Here is a 19,489-nt window from a genome sequence, read left to right on the forward strand (position 1 = left end):
TCTTTCATCAAGTCCATTTCAGCATATAGGACTGGCATGGTAGGGCCCTTGAAAGCGGAGTCAGCTATATGTAGAACTTTTAACTACTAGCTCCAAAACTTTCACCACTTTGCTTAGTTTTGTCCAGAAGTCCTCAGATGACATGGTTGCTTGTGCTTCCCTCCCACTTGCAGTATTAGAACCCTTCTTCCATCCAAACCATTCCTCAGAAGCAAACATACTTCTCAGCCCGGCCTTCTTTATCTCAATACTTTTTAGGGCAATGTAGTTGGTGGCAAATCTTGTGATGGCTGGCCTCACCAAGTCACCCCCACATTTTTCCCTCAATAGATTGAGTGCAAAGGAGTGGTTGTATACAAAGTTGGTGACTTGTCTTGCACTTTCAACCACAGTCTTCACCAACTTTAACTTTCCCATATCCTTTAGCATTAGATCAATGCAATGGACTGCACACAGAGTCCAGAAGAGCCGGTACTTACTGTTGTTCATCATCTTCTCACCGGCCAGCTTGAAGTTGCTTCCATTGTCCGTTACAATCTAGACAACATTCTCAATTCTCACATCTTTTTCAACCACTTCCTTAACAATTTGTAAATGTATCTTGCATCCTTTATCTCTTTGGATGCATCCACAGATTTGAGGAAAACTGTCCTCCCATCACATTAAACCATAAAATTAATGATGGACTTTCTTGTAGGCCCAGTCCATCCATCTGCCATTACAGTCACCCCATATGTCTCCCACATACTCCTCATCTCCCCAATGTACTCATTAATCTAAAACTTTTGTTGAGGTATATAAACATTCATTACCTCATATGGGGTGGGCCCTTGAACCCTGGGCCAGCCTCTGCAATTGTATCAATCAAGGTATTCATAATGGGGGCCTTGTGCAGTGTTTGTTAGAATGGTAAGGTATAGCATCCACTTAGCCATTGATTCTTTAACTATCCCCTTCATCCCCTTCCATGCCCCTTTGATTCTTGGTTGACTGCTTCCTTTCTTCCTATGTAGTTTAGGATCTGATGTTGATGGTGGTACTGGTACTGGTACTGATAAAGGTGTTGGGACTGCCTTCACACTTTATGATCTTTTAAAAGGATTGAAAGATCTAGAACCTCCAAATGTGCCAGCTCCCCAACTACCCCCTACTCTCTGTCTCTACTGATCATCTTGAAAACTAACTCTACTCCTTAAAACAGTCTGTCGAAAGTCCCAAGCCTCCTCTGCTGTTTGTATATCATCAGGTAATGCAATGTCATCATCATCATCATGGTATTGTCCTCCTCCTCCCATTGAACTCCTTACTGCGTCCTCAAGTTGTTCTCTTATTCTCTGCTTGTCAGCCTTCCTCTTCTTCTTTCCTCTCAAACTCTCACCAATCTCCCTAGCTACTTGCACATGTGCCATATGGCAACCTACAACATCTTTAGATCCTCCAGTCAGATGTTGTTTAAGTCTACTGGACCCACCTCCCAAAAACTGCATGTGACAATACATTGAGATTTTCTCTTATCCCCATCAATTGGAGTGCCATGTAACCATGCAATGTCACCCCTATGCTGGCTAGCTGGCCTCTGTTCTCTCTGCTCCCTCTGCCCCTTCTGTTGACTACTTTCCCCTACCTTTTGCTTGCCCTTCGCACGTCTTTCACGATCCGCTATAATAATACTTGTTTACTGCAATGTAAGTAAAACAAATAATTAAAAACTTAATGTAGAAGCACTTCAATTGAGACTTTTAGAATACAAAAACAATTGTATAGCTATTTAATATTTTTCACCTAACCCTTATATTTTTCTCATAATTAAAAATAATTTTTTATATATAATTTTAATATAAATATTGACCTAACACAACAAAATCCAAAATTATTTAATATAATATATATCTAATGAATTTCAAAACATGTAGAAATTACTTTTATATTTTTTTCATGATTTTTCAAACCTAAAACTCATTTTTTTCCTTATTTATTTCTTTTTTTTATTTTTTAAATATTTTTTTTGATTTCCGAAAATAAAAATAATTATTTATGGGCAGAAAAATAAGTTCGGCACCGTGAAGCCGTAGATCGGCCAGTAGTGTCTCACATATATTTAATTGATCTCCATCTAAGTTATATTACCCCTAATTTTTTCCTACTTTAGTTGTAGGAAAATCAACTTTTAAAGCCAGAAAATTAAAAAAAAAAAATACATATGGAAAAAAAATTTCGACACCATGAGGTTGTAGATTGGCCTCCAGTGTCTAACATATATTAATATCATCACCATCCAACAGGTATTGAACATACTATTTTCAAAAAAGTTTTAGAGAAAAAAGATTTACCTTAAATAGTGAAAAATCTTCACAATCTTGCTAGGAGGTGTTTCCGACGTTTTTTTTACGATGATCCTTTGAAGAAGATGAAGAACAAGTTGGAAGATGCTTAGAATCCAAGTTGGAAGAGTAGAAAACAACGAAAAAACCCCAAAAACAGCTTCTGCCCAGCTCTCGGTCGATATTTCAACCGTTAGCTGGCAAAATATGGTATTTATAACTATAGTTTAATGAGTCACGTGAGGTGTTTTGTAACATTTCGGTGATATTTCGGTATATCGCCAAAATGTTCCAAAATGTTACGAAATATCATCGAAATTGTCTTTTTTGGTTTCACCTTCACATCTCATCTCGGCCCTACCAAAATTACCGAAATTTTACGATATATCAGTGATATATCGCGAAATTTTGTACCATGAGCAAAGGTCAGTTGAAGATCTCCAAGATGATGCTCGTGTGCACATAGATAAACACATTGCATACTTGTAATTGCAAACATATAATGTAAAATCATATGCATCATATAGAAACCTTAGGAGGCCTAGAGAACAAGGGCGAGGAAGCTCTCCAGCTCAATCTAAAAATCTTAAGTTTACATGATTGCTAAAAGAATAGAGAAGATCAAGACGAGGCTTGAAAGAACAAAGACACATCATTAAACTCAAGCAAAGAATAGAGAAGTTTAAAGATTAAAGAAACAAGACTTGAAAGACATACCATTGAACTCAAGCATAGAATCCATGAAGCAAAGGTCACTTGAAGATCTCCAAGAAGAAGCTCGTGTGCACATAGATAAACACTTGCGTACTTGTAACTACATACATATAATTAAAAATCATATGCATCATATAGAAACCATAAGAGGCTTTTATAGAACTCCCTTTGACACTAGTATAGGTTGGAGAGTTATAGGACCAAGTCCCCAAAAGTCAGACTGTCAAAATTCAAGCAGGACAGTCTGCCAGTCGATCCTCCGATTGACCGGATCACAAGGCATTTTCGGCCAGGACTGGTAGAAGCCTGCCAGATTGTGCAAGTCGATCCATTGGTCGACCACACATTGAATAGATGGTCCAGCTCATGCCCCAACGGCTATATTGTCCGGTCGACCGGAAAGACAAAAATAGATCCGTTAGAACTATTTATGCACATGTTTTTAGAGCATTAACTGTCCTCTATAAATACGAATGATGTCAGACTTTTTCACCATCTACTACAGTCACACTCCTTGCCTAAGTAATTCTTATATTATCTTAATTGTATTTGATTTTGTTCTGGCTCTTGAGTTGGGTTAACTCTAAATGAGCAAGGTGGTTTTGCACTAGCCTAGACTGTACTTAGGATTGTGCAAAGGATCCTCTTATCCTTATAAGATTTATGATACTCTTATCCTGGCAAAAAGATTGTAAAGGTGTTCTTCCCCACCTATTGTATTGAAAGGGAGAGCTAGTGAAATTTTCTCAAAGATGAGAGGTGTGGATGTAGGCTTGGTTAGCCAAACCACTATAAAATCTTGTGTCTTCTTCTTTTGGGCACTTTATTTCATTTACTTGATTCTAAATTAAGATCAAATCAAAAGAAACTTTAAAAAGGCTCATATTTCACTAGTGAAAACCTATTCACCCCCCTCTAGGTTATCTCTCACTTGTAGATGTGGTTCTGCAACTAACTTGGTATCTTACATATAATGGAAGCATTGGAGAGTCGTACCATAGAATATGAATTGCCCGCAGTAGTTTCACCTTCGATCAGAATCACAAGGTAAACAGGATCTGGTATTGGAGGAGTTTCAGCAAGCTCTGATCAGGTTGTTTACTGTTGGTATGGTAAACAGTAATCAAGGAAATAAAATAGAGGGGAGATGATGAGGAGTAAAGGAAGAAAAAGAGAGGGACAGAAGGTTTTGAACTATGGGAAGGAGAAGATAGAGAGAGTAAGAGGGAAACACTGCCACAGTCATAGATAAAGGTAACGCTGCAACCAAATCTAAAATTTCTTTCCAAAAACTCTATCTAAATCTAAAACAGAAAAGCAAAAAAAAAAAAAAAAAAAAAAAAAACAAATTCAACTCTAATTGGACTCTACCTTCCTACGACTCTTCACATGAATAAAAAATTACAAAAAGTCAAATCCTAATTCCGATGCATAATTGCATCTTCCTACAACTCTTCACATGAATAAAAAAGTACAAAAAGACAAGTCCTAAATCCTATGCATAACTGCATCAAATTCTAATGGTCATATGGAGACACTAAACTCACTTTGTGTGCACAAAAATTGGAGCAGCCAAATACTCTTCATCGGCCTCCTGTGGGGTGTCTTTGGTTTCCTTTTCATGACCCAGATTAGAGCCCTGGGAGTAGGAAGAAGTTAAGGAAGATGGGTCTGGAATGCCATGTTTCAACAAATCAACCTGCAAATAAATGAAATCGGATAGCATGAACCAGGGCTAACAAACTATCATAGAAATTTGATTTGAGTGCCAAAGAAATGCTCAGTGTATGCTTAGAATCTGGAAAGTGTTGACTTTACAGGTTTCAGTTACATCAGGAACAGAAAAAGCAACCAAATAAGATGCTACCCTAAGATACTACAAAAACATTGAAAAAAGGGAAGCAAAAAATTTAGGAAAATGAACTTAGAACTTCGAATAGTTAGAGGGCAGGCATTGGTGCAACGGTAAGGTTGCCCCATTGTGACCAAGTAGTCATGAGTTCGAGTCTTGAAACAGCCTCTCTGCAAAAGCAGGGGTAAGGCTGCATACATTATGACCATCCCCAGCCCCGCAGTGCCGGGAGCCTCGTGCACTGGGTACGCCCTTTTTTGACCTTTGAACTTGGAAGTGTTGACTTTACAGCTTTCAGTTACATGTCAGGGGCAGAACAATCGATCAATTATGATGTAGTCATTGTTTCACATTCTCATGGGCAAAAGATTGCTTTCATGTGTTCTTACAGATAGTCTTATGGCTGCATATTTGGCCAGGTGAGCACCAAAAAGGCCTGGCTCACCAAGTCCAAGATTTTGAGCCCCAAACTAAAGGTTGGGTTGCACAGACCCTGCCCAGCCTGAGCATGGTTGAAGCCTAAAAATTGTACTTTATGTTTTATATAACTTAAGCGATGTTTGCATAACTAATATCAGCTAATAGCACTGTGACATAGTAAGCATTGTTAAACTACAATGCAGGTTATTTTGTATTACATTTCTATGCATTATTAATAACCATATATTATTTCGTCCACTAGAATAGGAAAAGATTATCATTTCTAACTAAGGTCAGTGAAGTTAAGCTGACTCAAACCTGGCCAAGGTGAGGCTCAGTCTTAACCCTATTGCACTACCCTTCCTGGCCTAATATGAACAGGCTTGGGCTGGGCTGGAGTCCCTATTCCCTAGCTTTTTTTTTTTTTTTTTTGCTTATTTTATTCCCTCTATTATTTTGGTGTGCAAGGTAGGGTCCAAAAATTACAAAATAAAGAGAGAAAATTGAACGATAAACTAATGAAGGATCAGGTGGTATAATGAAACTGAGAAATACCAACCAATAACTAGGTAAATATGCAGAACTGGCGCTAAAGGTTTTGGGTCCAGACATTCATATGTTTTTCTTATGTAATTGATTCTTGCTCTAAAATAGTAGTACCCTCATCATGAGAGCTAGTATAGAGTGTTTTAAAATAGCATAAGACCCATAAATAGTGTTCCTAGTACAGTAGTCAAACAAAGGGTAGGCCTAGAAGTAGTAGAAGAAACGAGTGTTCAAAAATTTCTATTATTTAAATGTTGTAGCTAGATGATAATATATAATCTGGCCAAATATCAGTGCACATGCAGTAGTGCCACCCAAGGAACAAATATTTGGAAACATAATATTCTTTTCTCTTGTAAAGCAACCATATCACATGCAATATTAGATTTCATCAAATGTGATATTGGTTCAGCTCTCCAATCTCTTCTTTCCTATTTCATGTGATTCTCTAAGATCACATTCTTGTAATGTATTTAAACTCCACTTGTGGAGATCAATGAATCAAGGGTAAAAATATTCTTCAATATGGTATATAGAGCATGAAGCTCCACCGAGCACACATTCTCCTCTTTTTTTTCTCCTGCTCTACTGAGCTCTACCTCACTCTCACAATGGGTGACAACAACAGCATCACCGCCACTCCATTCACTTCTCTAACTCCTACTCTCCCTTCACCACTCACATTCCGATCCGCCCAGCACTTCCTCAACATCAAACTCACCGCCTCCAACTTCCTTGTTTGGAAGAAACAAATTGCTCCCTTCTTAAAGGGTCAAGGACTTTTTGGTTTTTTCGATGGATCCCATCCTCAACCTGCCGATCCATTTGCTGCTGCTGCCTGGCAGAAACAAGATGCCCAACTTGTGAGCCTTCTCATGGCCTCTCTCTCTGCAGACTTGATTCTGTTATGAATGTTGGACTACACTTCATGAAGCATATGGTTCTGCCTCCTCCACCAGATTAATGTGTTTGCATTGAGACTTGCAGAACCTCCGTCAAAAGCCTGATGAGTCCGTCACCTCTCTTCTCCGACATGTGAAAGCTATCGCCAATGAACTTGCTGCATCTAATAATGCACACAAACATACTGAGTTCAATCTCCATTGTTTACGGGCCCTATGCGACGATCTTCAGGATGTTGTTTCTGGCATCCTGAATCGTCCCACTCCTTTGTCATACACTGAACTTCATGGCCTTCTTCTTAGCCATGAAAGCATGCGTGCCTTCCGCAAACTCTCCATTACTGAAGCAGCTCCTTCTTCAACTCCATCGACCAACACCGCCTCTCCTGGTTGTGGTTCTCAACGGGGGCATGGGAGGCATGGCAGATTTGGCTGTGGTCGTGGTGGACGCTTTGGACAGTATGGTGGTCGTGGTTCCCAGTGGTGCTCCTTCTGCAATCATAATCACTCCAATGCTACATGCTTTTATCACCCTCAAAACCCCTACCCCCCTCAACCCTCTTACCAACCTCATGCCAATTTTTCTCAATCCTATTATCCCATTCAATCCCACGCCTACCCTAAACCCAATCCACCACTTCCCAACCCCCATCCATCCAACACTCTCACCTGGTACCCTGCCACGGGCACCTCACATCATTTAACTCCTGACATTCACTCAATGTTGTCCTATGAAGAATACTCTGGTAATGATCAAGTGCATGTAGGCAATGGTAAGGGACTGCCTATTTCACATGTTGGTAGTAGCTCTATCTCTTCCCCCCTCACTTCTCTTAACTTTGCATTGTCCAATATTTTACATGTCCCGTCTATTTCAAAGAACTTGCTTTCTGTTTAAAAGTTTGCCAAAGATAATAATGTCGTGTATGAATTCCATCCACTAAGTCAATAGTATTGTCCAGTCCGAGTAATGGCGGACTCTATACTCTTTCATCCGGTTTGTCTCCTTTTGTTTCTTTAGCCGAGCGCACCACTATTGATAAATGGCATAGCCTTTTGGGACATCCTAATGAACGTCTTCTTCGCCATAATAGTTTGTCATACCAGTCTTCCCGTTTGTCCGTCTTGTCAATTGGGCAAATCTAGTGGATTACCTTTATATGAGTCTCATAGCACACCAAGCTGGAGGTGGTTGGAATGGCTGTGACCAATTTATTATCCTAAGTCAGCCTGGGTTCATATGGTGGAAACATTTCTGTGTTGTTGTTTTGCTTTGCTCTGCTGAGTTTTCTGCTGGCTTAGAGAAAAGAAGAAGAAGAAAGAAAGAAAGTAAAAGGATTGAGGATCAATGATGGCTACTGAATTGAGAGTGTAATTAAATAGATGTTGATGGAACTTGTTTGCTAGAACCATAAAAACTGAAGAGAAATATTGAAGGAAAAACAGAGATTAGATAGAAGAACAGGAAGCTTAGAGGATTAGAAAGGGAAAAGGATTCAAAGTTCACGTGAGGAGCGCATATGATTTTCCAAGGAGTTCTTAATTAAAGGTGAGGGATCATATATTATAATGTACTATAATTATACGAATGTGTTTACATTTATGAGGAAATGTTATGAGAATCTTTATATTTAATTTAGTTTCATACGATTTAATTGTTTTATGTTGAGAATGTGAGGGATTCATTATACATTGTTACAATATTGTATCATTGATTGGATATGTATATGAGTATTGTGAGGGTCTCATATGTATATGGTTGTAGGTATTTATATATTGGTATGACTAGTTACGGCTTATTTACATAACTATACATGCATAAGTAGAATGATGTGAGGGGGATGTCTAAGTACTGTTTTATAATTGAATGAAAGAGTTATGAAGGACTGTGTGTGTAGATGAATATGGATGTGAGGAAATCATGGATATTGTAAATATGTGATTGATGTACTATTTAGTGATGCGTATATAAAGCATATGTATATAGTATCTCAGTTGTTGATAATGTCCATGTGAGTGCTGTTACGACATGTTCTTTGGATGTAATGCATTGATGAGCTTGTAGATAATTTTATGTTTATGCTGGTGTTCTAGTATGAGAATGGTTCTGAAAATAATATGTGATGCAATGTATGGAGTGAAGAGATGATAATGATGTATATGTATGTAATGACATGATGATGATGATGTATAAGCATGAAATAAGATTATGGTGGTGATGTTTAAAGCATGAAATGGAAAGAGAAAGAAAAAGAATGAACATGTATATGAATGAAATCAGATGTGAATGAATGCAAGGACTCAACATAAACAAGTGAAATGACAAGAATATAACATGATATGTTTGTACGAAATGAAATAAGAATGTCAATGAAATGAAGGTAGAACCTTGGAGGATCAGCTATTGGTTCTATCTCTGGGGGGGGTCTACTACTTCTGCCTCAGCTCTACAAGTCTTGTCTGCTCCTCCTACTGCACCCAGCTGGATTATTGACTCTGGAGCCTCTGATCACATGACTAGTGTGTCACAGTATTATGATTCCTACTCCATTTACTCTAAGCGGGACAAGGTAAGAGTTGCTGATGGTTCCCTTTCTTCTGTCTCTGGTAAGGGTAATGTGCGAGTTACTCCTATTTCCCTTCAGTCTGTACTTCATGCTCCTGATTTTGCTACTAACCTATTATCAGTGAGCCACCTAACAAAATCCTTAAATTGGTGTGCGCGAATACTTAAATCTGATTTGTATTGAAGGAGTTATGTTCTAGTCAAACCATATTTGGTGTGTGAATGCTGGCAAAATCGCTCTAAATGAAAATATTTTTAGATATCAAAACAAATGAATATTTTTCCACACTTTTGGTTTTTAGCAATGTTTTACCATATTAAGATTTATAGAATTTTTAGATTTGAGAAGAACCCTAGCATTACAAAGTTGAAAATTTCGCCTATCGCCAAAAATCCAATTTTTGTTCTTGAACTGGGGGTTGACTTCTTATCCTTTTGGAATTTTATTTTTTAACTATTTTTATTGGATTCAAATAAGGGGGTTTTTGCTTATTTATGAATAATATCTTAAGTAAATGAAATATCAAATATAAAAACATTTACTCAACAGATATTTGGCATAAATAAGTGCCAGAACTTGCTTCGATACCAATTAAATGCAAGGTGCCCTACAATAAGGCGACAGCCGCCTAGGCACCTAGAAATCTGCCTGGACGCCTAAGCAGTGCCTTGGCGATGTCTAGGCAACGCCTTGACAACTATGCACTAGCAGGGTCCTAACCAAAACATCATCTCTGCCTGAAAGAGCAAAGTTACCATGAGAAATGCTATTTCTTATCTCAGTTGAATCAAAGTGGTTTAAAATGTCCTGCTTCCAAGAACCATCCTCCTCAAATGCCTCCTTGACGCACAGCCCCAAATCAACCAGAAATCCATTGTCAACAGTGTCAATTAAAGTGCCAGCCCTAGACCAATTATCAAGCCAGAAGGAAATCTTGCCAAAGCCAAGAAACCATCTTGATCTATCCATCAAGAACCCCTTGAAAGCCAAAGTACTACGCTAAGACTTTGAGCCAACCCCATGCGACCTAGCCAAGGCAACATGTAAATTTTTAAAGAACTTTGCCCTGAAGAAGTTACTCCAAAATGAATGGTCAGAAAGGACCCTCAAAAGACCCTTAAGCCGGAGAGCAAGGCCAACATCCTCCAAAAGTCTAACCCCCAACCCTCCTTCCTCAAGTGGCCTACAAACCTTCTGCCAACACACCCAATGTCTGCGTTTTCCCCATTCCAAACTTCCCCAAAGGAAATCAGCAAAAATCCCATATAGCCTCCGAATGACAGCTTTAGGTGGATCTAGCGTGGCAAGAACATGGATGGGAACGGAAGAGAGAACATGTTTTAACAGTCACACGTCCCCCCAAGGATAAGAGTCTCCCCTTCCAACCTGCCACCTTGTTTCTTATTTTCTCGACAAGGTCATCAAAGAAACAAATTCTGAGTCTTCCAGCGTGGAGAGGGGGCCCCAAATAGGTGATTGGGAGCGACTTCCAAGAGAAACCAGTAACCACCCCTACCATACGGGTTCTAGTCATCGAGACCTTATCGCCCAACACAAAGCAGCTTTTTTGCCTTGTCGTCATCCCCTTCTATTTTTCAGAATATCCCCAAAATTTCTCCATAGACCATTGCTGCTCATCACCATATTACATCTAAAGCTCCATTGATTCATCTTATTCAACATCTACCAGTAATCCTAGCCTTCCCAACACTCACTCCAGCCAATGCCAACCTAAAATTCTAAATCCACAAATATTTTATTGTTCTTAAACTAATTTTATCTATGTTTCTTACACACCACTTTTCACATATCAAACGTGTTGAAGTATATTGAGTCCAGGGGAGAATAGGATATCTTGATTCTCGAGATTCCTGTCCTCCTCATGTGACTCTCCTAGTTTGAGTATGAGTCTGTGTTTAGTTTCCTAGTCCTAGTTTGAGTTGTTATTTCTAGTCCGAGTTCTCTTTTATTTTTCTTTTCCTATTGTAACTTGGAACCCTATCATGATTAGGAATTCCTAACATGATTAGGAACTCTCCTTATTGTAATTTGTTATTATAAATACAAGCAATGTTGGAAGAAATATGGAAAACCAGCCGATCAGCTCTACACACAGGGACTGGTTCTACTCCTCATATTGCTGGAAATTCTTAGTCTGAAAAAGGCAGTAGTCAAATGTGATCATTGCGGTAAGTTGGGGCACACTAAGGCCATATGTTGGAAGAAATATGGAAAACCAGCCGACTTTGAAGCTAAGCGTGCTGCTCAGAAATCGAAAAACAAGGCTAATCATACTGAGGCTGTCACTACTACTACTCCTACTGACATTGGACTATCCAAGGATGAACTTTAGGCTTTCCGTTGTATGTTATAGGCTTCCGCTACTTCTACTAAATCGACTCCTGCCAGTTCTTCCAACCCTCCAGGTTCAAATTTAGCCCACTCATTTATTTCTTTTGCTGGTCATTGTGTATCGGTAGTCTCCTCTCCCTAGATCATAGACTCCGGTGCCACTGATCATATGACTGGATCCTCCAACCTATTTCATCGTTATTCTCCTACTCTTTGTAAAGATAAAGTCCGAGTGGCTGATGGTTCTCTCTCTTCTGTCTCTGGGAAAGGATCGATCAGTTGCTCTCCCTCTCTAAATTTATCATATGTTTTACATATCCCTAAATTTACTACTAGCCTTCTATCCATCAGTAGTCTTACCCGTGATTTAAATTGCAAAGTAACTTTTTTCCCTTCACACTGTGTTTTTCAGGATCTGGTACCAGGGGCGACGATTGGATGTGGTAAGATGCATGGTGGATTGTACCTGCTTGATAATGAGAGTCCTACTTCACCACCACCACTTCCTTCTCCTATTCATCAAAGCTCATTAGTCTCTTCTGAACTTTAACAATGGCATAAAAGACTAGGTCATCCCCCCCTTAAGCACTTAGTCTTTTTTATTTCCAACATTAGTTAAAGAGTGTAATAAGGGCGAATTTTTTTTTTTGAGGCCTGTGTTTTGGCTAAACAACATCGTTCCACTTATTCTATTTCTAATAAAACAAGTTCTTCATTCTGATGTTTGAGGACCTAGTCGAAAACCTTCCCTCAAAGGCCATCGTTGGTTTGTTTCTTTTATTGATTGTTATTCTAGGAGTACATGGGTTAATTTAATGCATAACAAAAGTGATGTCTTCTCCTGTTTTCAAAATTTTCATAAGATGGTTCAGACCAAATACAATGCCACTCTCAAGATATTGCAGAGTGACAATGGCAAAGAATATATGGATGGTCGGTTCCAAGACTATCTTGTTGTCCATGGAATCCTCCATCAGACCAGTTGTGTCGATACCCCAGCCCAAAATGGTGTGGCTGAAAGGAAAAACCACCACCTCCTTGAGGTAGCTCGGGCTATTATGTTTGGCCATTCTGTTCCTTCCCAATATTGGGGAAATGCTATCCTAACTGCAGCCTATCTCATTAATAGGTTGCCTACTCGAGTCCTTGACTCACAAACCCCTGCTACTTTATTACAGGGATATTCCTCCTTTGTCGTCCCACCTAAAGTATTTGGTTGTGTCTATTATGCTAGGGATGCCAAATCCCCAGGCAAACTTGAACCCTGTGACTTCCATTGTATTTTCTTGGGATATGCTCCATCCCAAAAGGGTTATAAATGTCACCACCCTCCCCCTGGCCCATCGTACCTTATATGGATGTTATCTTGCATGAAGCTCTCTCCTATTATCCATCTACACCTCTTCAGGGGGAGAATTTCAGAGAAGATGTGTTGGTTGAGCTTCCTGTAAAGAACCAGCCGAATATGTCTCCTGTATAGAATCAACCGAATATTGACCCCACCCCTCTTGAGCCTTCTGCTCCTCCCCTCCCTCCTACTAAAGACAGAGAGGATTTTCCCCAAGGGGAGAACTTATATGATGCTGAAAATCCTATTGCTAAAAATCCCTTTCAAGGGGAGTTGACTCCAGTCCAACAAACCTAGGGAATTTCAGAAGAAAATTAATTATTCTAATCTCAAAACCTACCACAGGGGACATTCCAAGAACACGAAGCTACCATCCACTACAGCACCAGTACCAATCCAGTTGTCGGCCCTAGAACCAGATCGCTCTCCCAGTAACATCTCTTCTCCTTCTTCTCCTAAATTACCAATTGCTCATCGCAAAGGTATTCGGGCTTGTACTCGGCATCCTATTTCTCATGTAGTCTCTTATGATTCCCTTTCCCCATCCTTCTGTACATTTGTCTTCTCTTTCTTCTGTTCGTATTCCCCAAAATTGGCAGGAAGCTTATACAGATGGAAAGTGGAAGGTAGCAATGATGGAAGAAATGAAAGCCTTACACAAAAATGATACATGGGAGCTTGTGGTTCTTCCTCCAGAAAAGAAACCAGTTGGATGTAAATGGGTATTTGTGGTGAAATAGAAGGTAGATGGCACTGTGGATTAATAAAAAGCACAATTGGTGGCAAAGGGATTTACTCAGACTTATGGGATCGACTATCAAGAGACCTTTGCACCAGTTGCAAAGCTGAACAATGTCAGAGTACTACTATCTTGTGCAATAAATCTGGGATGGGAATTGCAGCAGTTAGATGTTAAGAATGCCTTCCTCCATGGAGAGCTTGAGGAGGAAGTGCATATGGGTATTCCACCGAGTTTCTCATGTGATAAAACCAGCGGCAAAGTGTGTAAATTGAAGCGTGCTTTATACGGGCTGAAGTAGTCACCCCATGCATGGTTTAGACGGTTTCACAAGGCTATGGTTTTGTGGGTTATAAGCAAAGTAATGCTGATCATACCCTATTTATAAAAAGGAATGATCAAAAAAAAACCATTCTCGTAGTCTATGTGGATGACATTGTGGTCACCGGGAATGATAATAATGAGATCAGCAAATTGAAGACTTTCCTTGGCCAAGAACTTGAAATAAAAGATTTGAGAAACCTAAAGTACTTTCCAAGGATAGAAGTTGCACGATCTTCTAAGGGCATCGTTCTCTCTCAAAGGAAGTACATCCTAGATTTGCTAACCGAGACTGGAATGCTAGGGTGTCATCCTTCTGATACACCAATGGAAGCTATTACATGGCTAAAAGAAAAGGAGTGTGAACCTGTTGACAAAGGTCCTTAACAGAGATTGGTCGGCAAGCTTATTTATCTATCTCATACACGACCAGATATAGCCGTCGCTATGAGTATGGTAAGTCAGTTCATACATGATCCTCATTCTTCTCACATCGATGTTGTTCTTCAAATTCTCCGTTCCTTGAAGGCAGCCCCGGGAAAAGGAATTCTTCTGTCTCCGAATGGCCATCTTCGTATCAAAGCATATACTGATGCTGATTGTACCGGATCCTCTGATAAGAAGTTCATCTCTGGATATTGCTCATTTGTTAGTGGAAAACTTGTTACATGGCGTAGTAAAAAGCATAACATAGTTGCAAGGTCTAGTGCTGAGGCAAAATTTCGTGCTATGGCACAGGGATTTGTGAATTGCTATGGCTCAAAGGCTTATTGCAAGATCTTGGTGTTGCTGTCCGTCTTCCCATGATGTTGTATTGTGACAACAAGGCTGCCATTAGCATTGCTCACAATCCTATTCAGCATGATCTTACAAAACATGTGGAGGTTGATAGGCACTTTATCAAAGAGAAGTTGGAAGAAGGGTTAGTCTGTGTTCCTTTTGTGCAGTCTCCTGACCTACTAGCTGATGTGTTCACTAAGGGATTAAGGGGAAAGTTTTTCATCCTATTCTTGTCAAATTGGGCATGTTTGATATTTATGCTCCAACTTGAGGGGGAGTGTTAGAATAAGTAGTTCTACCCAATAGGGGTAGTTTTGTCCTATTTTATATTTGTTCTCCCTTAGCCTATTCTTATTTGGGTATTCCTAACATTAAAAGGCAAAGGTAGCTTTCCTAATTCTAGTATGATTATTGTAAATCTATGATTATAAATAAAGGATCTTGGTGATCCATATTGATCACTCCCGCATTCAGATCTCAAGGCTGTTTACAAAAATGAACTCCATTTGAGCTAAATTTACCTCAATTATTATTATTCAATTTCAAAGTTCAAACCATATCTGATTTCCAGAAGACCATATATTAAAAAGGTCCCACAAAGTAAGACATGTTCAAGAAGATACAGGATCTCTCCAAGAGGTTCATCAATCCCCAAGTATGGCAATCCAGTTCTGTTGCAGCTACACTCAGCAATCCCTGCAACATTCTTCAAAAGCAAGCCTCAATCCATGAGTGGATATACAACTCACATAGACATTGCCCATTTCCTATATATTTCATCTTAACAAATTCTGTCATCGGTTTTCAGGAAATTGTCCTTGTATTTGTTTCAACTGGTTACAATGATAGCAGTGTTGATCAAGCATGAGAGCAAGTACCAACTTGGGCTGCGCTCTACTGAAGCCAGCAGATCTCAACAGTTGGATTAAGCTTAGATTGAAACCTGAAGCAGCCTCACTCAGCGCTTTCCCAATGACATATGCATATTGTTGGTTGAACCGTGGGTTAGAGAGAGGGAAGAAAATAATAGGATTGCTTGATTTAATGAGAGAAAGACCCCCTCTATTTATAATAGAGGGGAAGTTACAACTTACATAAGCTAGGCGATGTGGGACTAAACCCACACAGCCAACTAAACACTTAATAACATAAAATACCCCTAAAAGGATCAGAATACCCCCACGGTATTTTGAAGTACATTATGCTAACACTCCCCCTCAAGCTGGATTGGACAAATAAGAAAGAAGGAAGATCCAGCTTGGACTAAAAGAAGAAAAAAACTCTAAAAGAAAAAAACTCTCTCCATAACAATGCTAACACTCCCAATCAAGTTGGCGCATACAAGGTACTAATGCCCAACTTGAATGAAAAATGGGAAAAATAATTTGTAGCAGAGTCCAGCTCCCAAATAGACCTTCAAGAACTTGAAAAACAATAGACCTTCAAACTTGGGCAGACTTGAGCAATTGTCACCAATCTTCAACAATTATCCAGGAATGAATCTCTGACTGATAATTTTGAAGGTAAGTAACTAGGGCAGCAAGCAGATGAGTCAGGTAGCAATAAAGAGCAGGCAGCGGAAACAACCAAACTGTAGGACCTCATATGGGCAGGCAATAACCAAACATCTTCAAAACTTTTAACACCAGCCTCCCCCTTACGGAAAACGTAACCCAATAACAAGGTAGACACTTATTGGCAATGATGAAACCTCTGACCTTCTATATTTTGCACCAAGTGTCCCTGCATGATCTGCTCTCTGCAATGGCTGCAGATATACTGTATATAATCCCCCCCTCACATGTAGTGCACGTGGACATAAGAGAGATTAGGTTAGAAATAGGGCAAAACATAACATTACAGAATGGTTCAGTGGCTGCCAAGTGTAATGGAAAAAGAAGAAATGGTAAAGAAGAGAATACCATTAACTTCCAAGGGTGTTATGGGTAATGCCAAAGGTATGTTTTGGGAGGTGGTGAAAGAAAAACAGCAGTGGGATAATGGAGTAGGATTAACTTGGGTAACATAGAAAGCTCCAACCACCTTCCATCAATGAAACAAACACTTTGAATGGAAACCCCTGCAGGGGAGAAACTCCTAACCCCAATATGCAGATCTGAAAAATATACAAGTTTGATTCGAAGTAAGGAAATGCTCCAATTGTCAAGGTTTGTTCAATCTTCAAACAGGGAGGAGCAATTGTGCAAAAGATTCCATGGTAGAAACTCCCACATGCTAGACAGTACTAAGAAGATATCCGGACAGCAATGAATGGAAGTAGCCTCAACAAAACTGGATCAGATCTGAATTAGTAACAATGCTAGTATTCAAGCTCCAAAGTATGCCGGATATAAACCAAAAAGGCTCCACATGACTGAATAGGTTCGTAGGTGCAACCAAAAAAATCGTGGAACACTCTGTGGTAATCCCAAATAGGCTGATCTCCAGGGTAGCAGATTCGAGTCTTCAATAACGAAAGCAATTCGATCTCCAATAAGAGGAAACACAGTCACAATTATAGGGCAGCAGTATTCCACATGAAGGCAGCAGTAACACATCAACCAATCATGCTTACAAAAGCCAATCAATAACACTAGCCAGGTAGGTAGTGAAGCTCATAATAACCAGCCAAATAAGATAAATAACCAGACAAATCCATAGGCAGTTGAAGCAGCCAACCATATAGGAACAAGAAAAATAGCTTGATAATTGAAGAAACCAACCCAACAGATTGAAAAAAACCTGATGTAAGATGCTGAATAATGGGCTGAATACTCCTCTGATGTTGATAAAACGCTTCCTCAAAAAACACCAATAGTGGACTGCCCTATCCCTTAGATCGATCATAGCCAGGGTTTTGTAAAAAACCCTGAAAGTGAATATCGATTGTAGGGAAGGGGTCTTCAACAAAGGTGAGGCTGAAATGTCAAAGGTGCTTGCTTATTGTAATACTTGCTGACCAAAAACTGCTGGAATGGATCTCCAGTTCGAATGACCAATCTCCTTGGTAATTGAGACTTGATCTTCACATGGGAGAAATACCAAAAAATCGCAGATAATGAGGGCAGCAGCTATCTTGGACAGTAGACCTTCTTCAAGCCATAAATAGTTGAAGTAGAATGTCCTTCTTGATGTTAGAAACACCAACAAAGAATTCCAAAAGCAACAAACAACCCTAACCCTAAAATCGATAAGGCTCAGGGTTTTGAAAAAACCCCTGAAGAGTAGGATCGATTGGGGTTAGGGGTCTTCAAATACTTGGAAAGTGGCAAAGACTGAGGTAGAGTGGTTTCTGTAGGTGGAGTAATCATCCCTCAAAAAAAGGCAGCAAGAATTCAAACCTGCACCCCTAATGTCGATTTCAATTAGGGTTTTAACTTTTAACAGGGAACCATAAAAGGCAGGGTGAGAAGATTTTGCTGTAGAAACAAATCCAGCCATCAGAAAGGGTCCAAACTTAGGTCAAGTAAGGCTTGTAGTAATAGGGAATCACCCCCAAAAAATTAGCTGCATCTGAAAAGGGAAACCCTAAAATCGATTGGAGTCGATTAGGATAGGGGCTGGAAAGGTTATTGAAAGATGGAGAGAAAGAAAAGAGGGCAGTTAGGTGTAGGAATAGGATAACATAGGGCTGGAAAAAGGCTGCTTAGGGTGTTCCTCTATTAGAGGATCAAGTTTATCGAGATCTGATCTCAAAGAAAGAGGAACCCCAAAATCGCAGAAGAGGCTTCCAGCTATTTTTTTAATAAAAAACGATAGGAGAGAAAGGGGGCAGCACTAAATCATCGATATGATCTTTACCTCATTAGTGCTGCCCCTGTTTTTGTGTTGAAAAGGAGAAAAATAGGAGCACGAAAAAACGAGAAAAAGGGAGAAGAGGAGGAGAGATCGATTGGGGGAAAAGAATGGGAGAAAATAGGGTTTTTCTCTCTAACCTAGATCAGACCAGCTTTGATACCATGTTGGTTGAACCGTCGGATTAGAGAGAGGGAAGAAAATAATAGGATTGCTTGATTTAATGAGAGAAAGACCCCTAAGTTACAACTTACATAAGCTAGGCGATGTGGGACTAAACCCACACAGCCAAGTAAACACTTAATAACATAAAATACCCCCAAAAGGACCAGAATACCCCCACGGTATTCTGGATTACATTATGCTAACACTCCCCTTGAAGCTGAATTGTACAAATAAGAAAGAAGGAAGATCCAGCTTGGACTAAAAGAAGAAAAAAACTCTCTCCATAACAATGCTAACACATATTATGTTATATGAATGTCTCAGAATATATATAAATAACTGAAGAGTTTGGTTTTGGCAAGTCAATATCGCGCTGAGTGGGAAAGATCAAGTTACAGAACATAGTTCCATGAAGCTTGTCATAAGTTGTTTTTAGAATATATTGTATTATCTTGCAAACCATACCCAGGCTTTGTTGAGTAACTCATAATTCTGACTCGGGATGATTATAGTAGAGATCATGGGTTGACTCCTGGATAGCTGGTTGACTTCCATTTTTCAAAGCAGGGCTAGGGGCTTTTGCCAGCCCATTCCAGAGTGCTAGTGTTACCAAGATTGATAGTTGTTCGAATAGTAGATTTAGGATGTGATATACATTAAAATACTC

General features: G+C 39.5%; 1 protein-coding gene across 1 annotated transcript in view; it reads right to left on the reverse strand.

Annotated features, from left to right (window-relative positions):
- LOC122672697 (protein SMG9-like) overlaps positions 1-19,489 on the reverse strand; it is an 80,548-nt gene that overhangs the window by 16,673 nt on the left and 44,386 nt on the right. The window contains exon 6 of the mRNA XM_043870171.1: positions 4,583-4,734. Coding sequence (XP_043726106.1) covers positions 4,583-4,734 — 152 coding nt within the window. The remainder of the gene's footprint in view (positions 1-4,582; positions 4,735-19,489) is intronic.

This window comes from Telopea speciosissima, chromosome 8, assembly GCF_018873765.1.
Source record: "Telopea speciosissima isolate NSW1024214 ecotype Mountain lineage chromosome 8, Tspe_v1, whole genome shotgun sequence".
In the NCBI taxonomy this organism is placed as follows: Eukaryota; Viridiplantae; Streptophyta; class Magnoliopsida; order Proteales; family Proteaceae; genus Telopea; species Telopea speciosissima.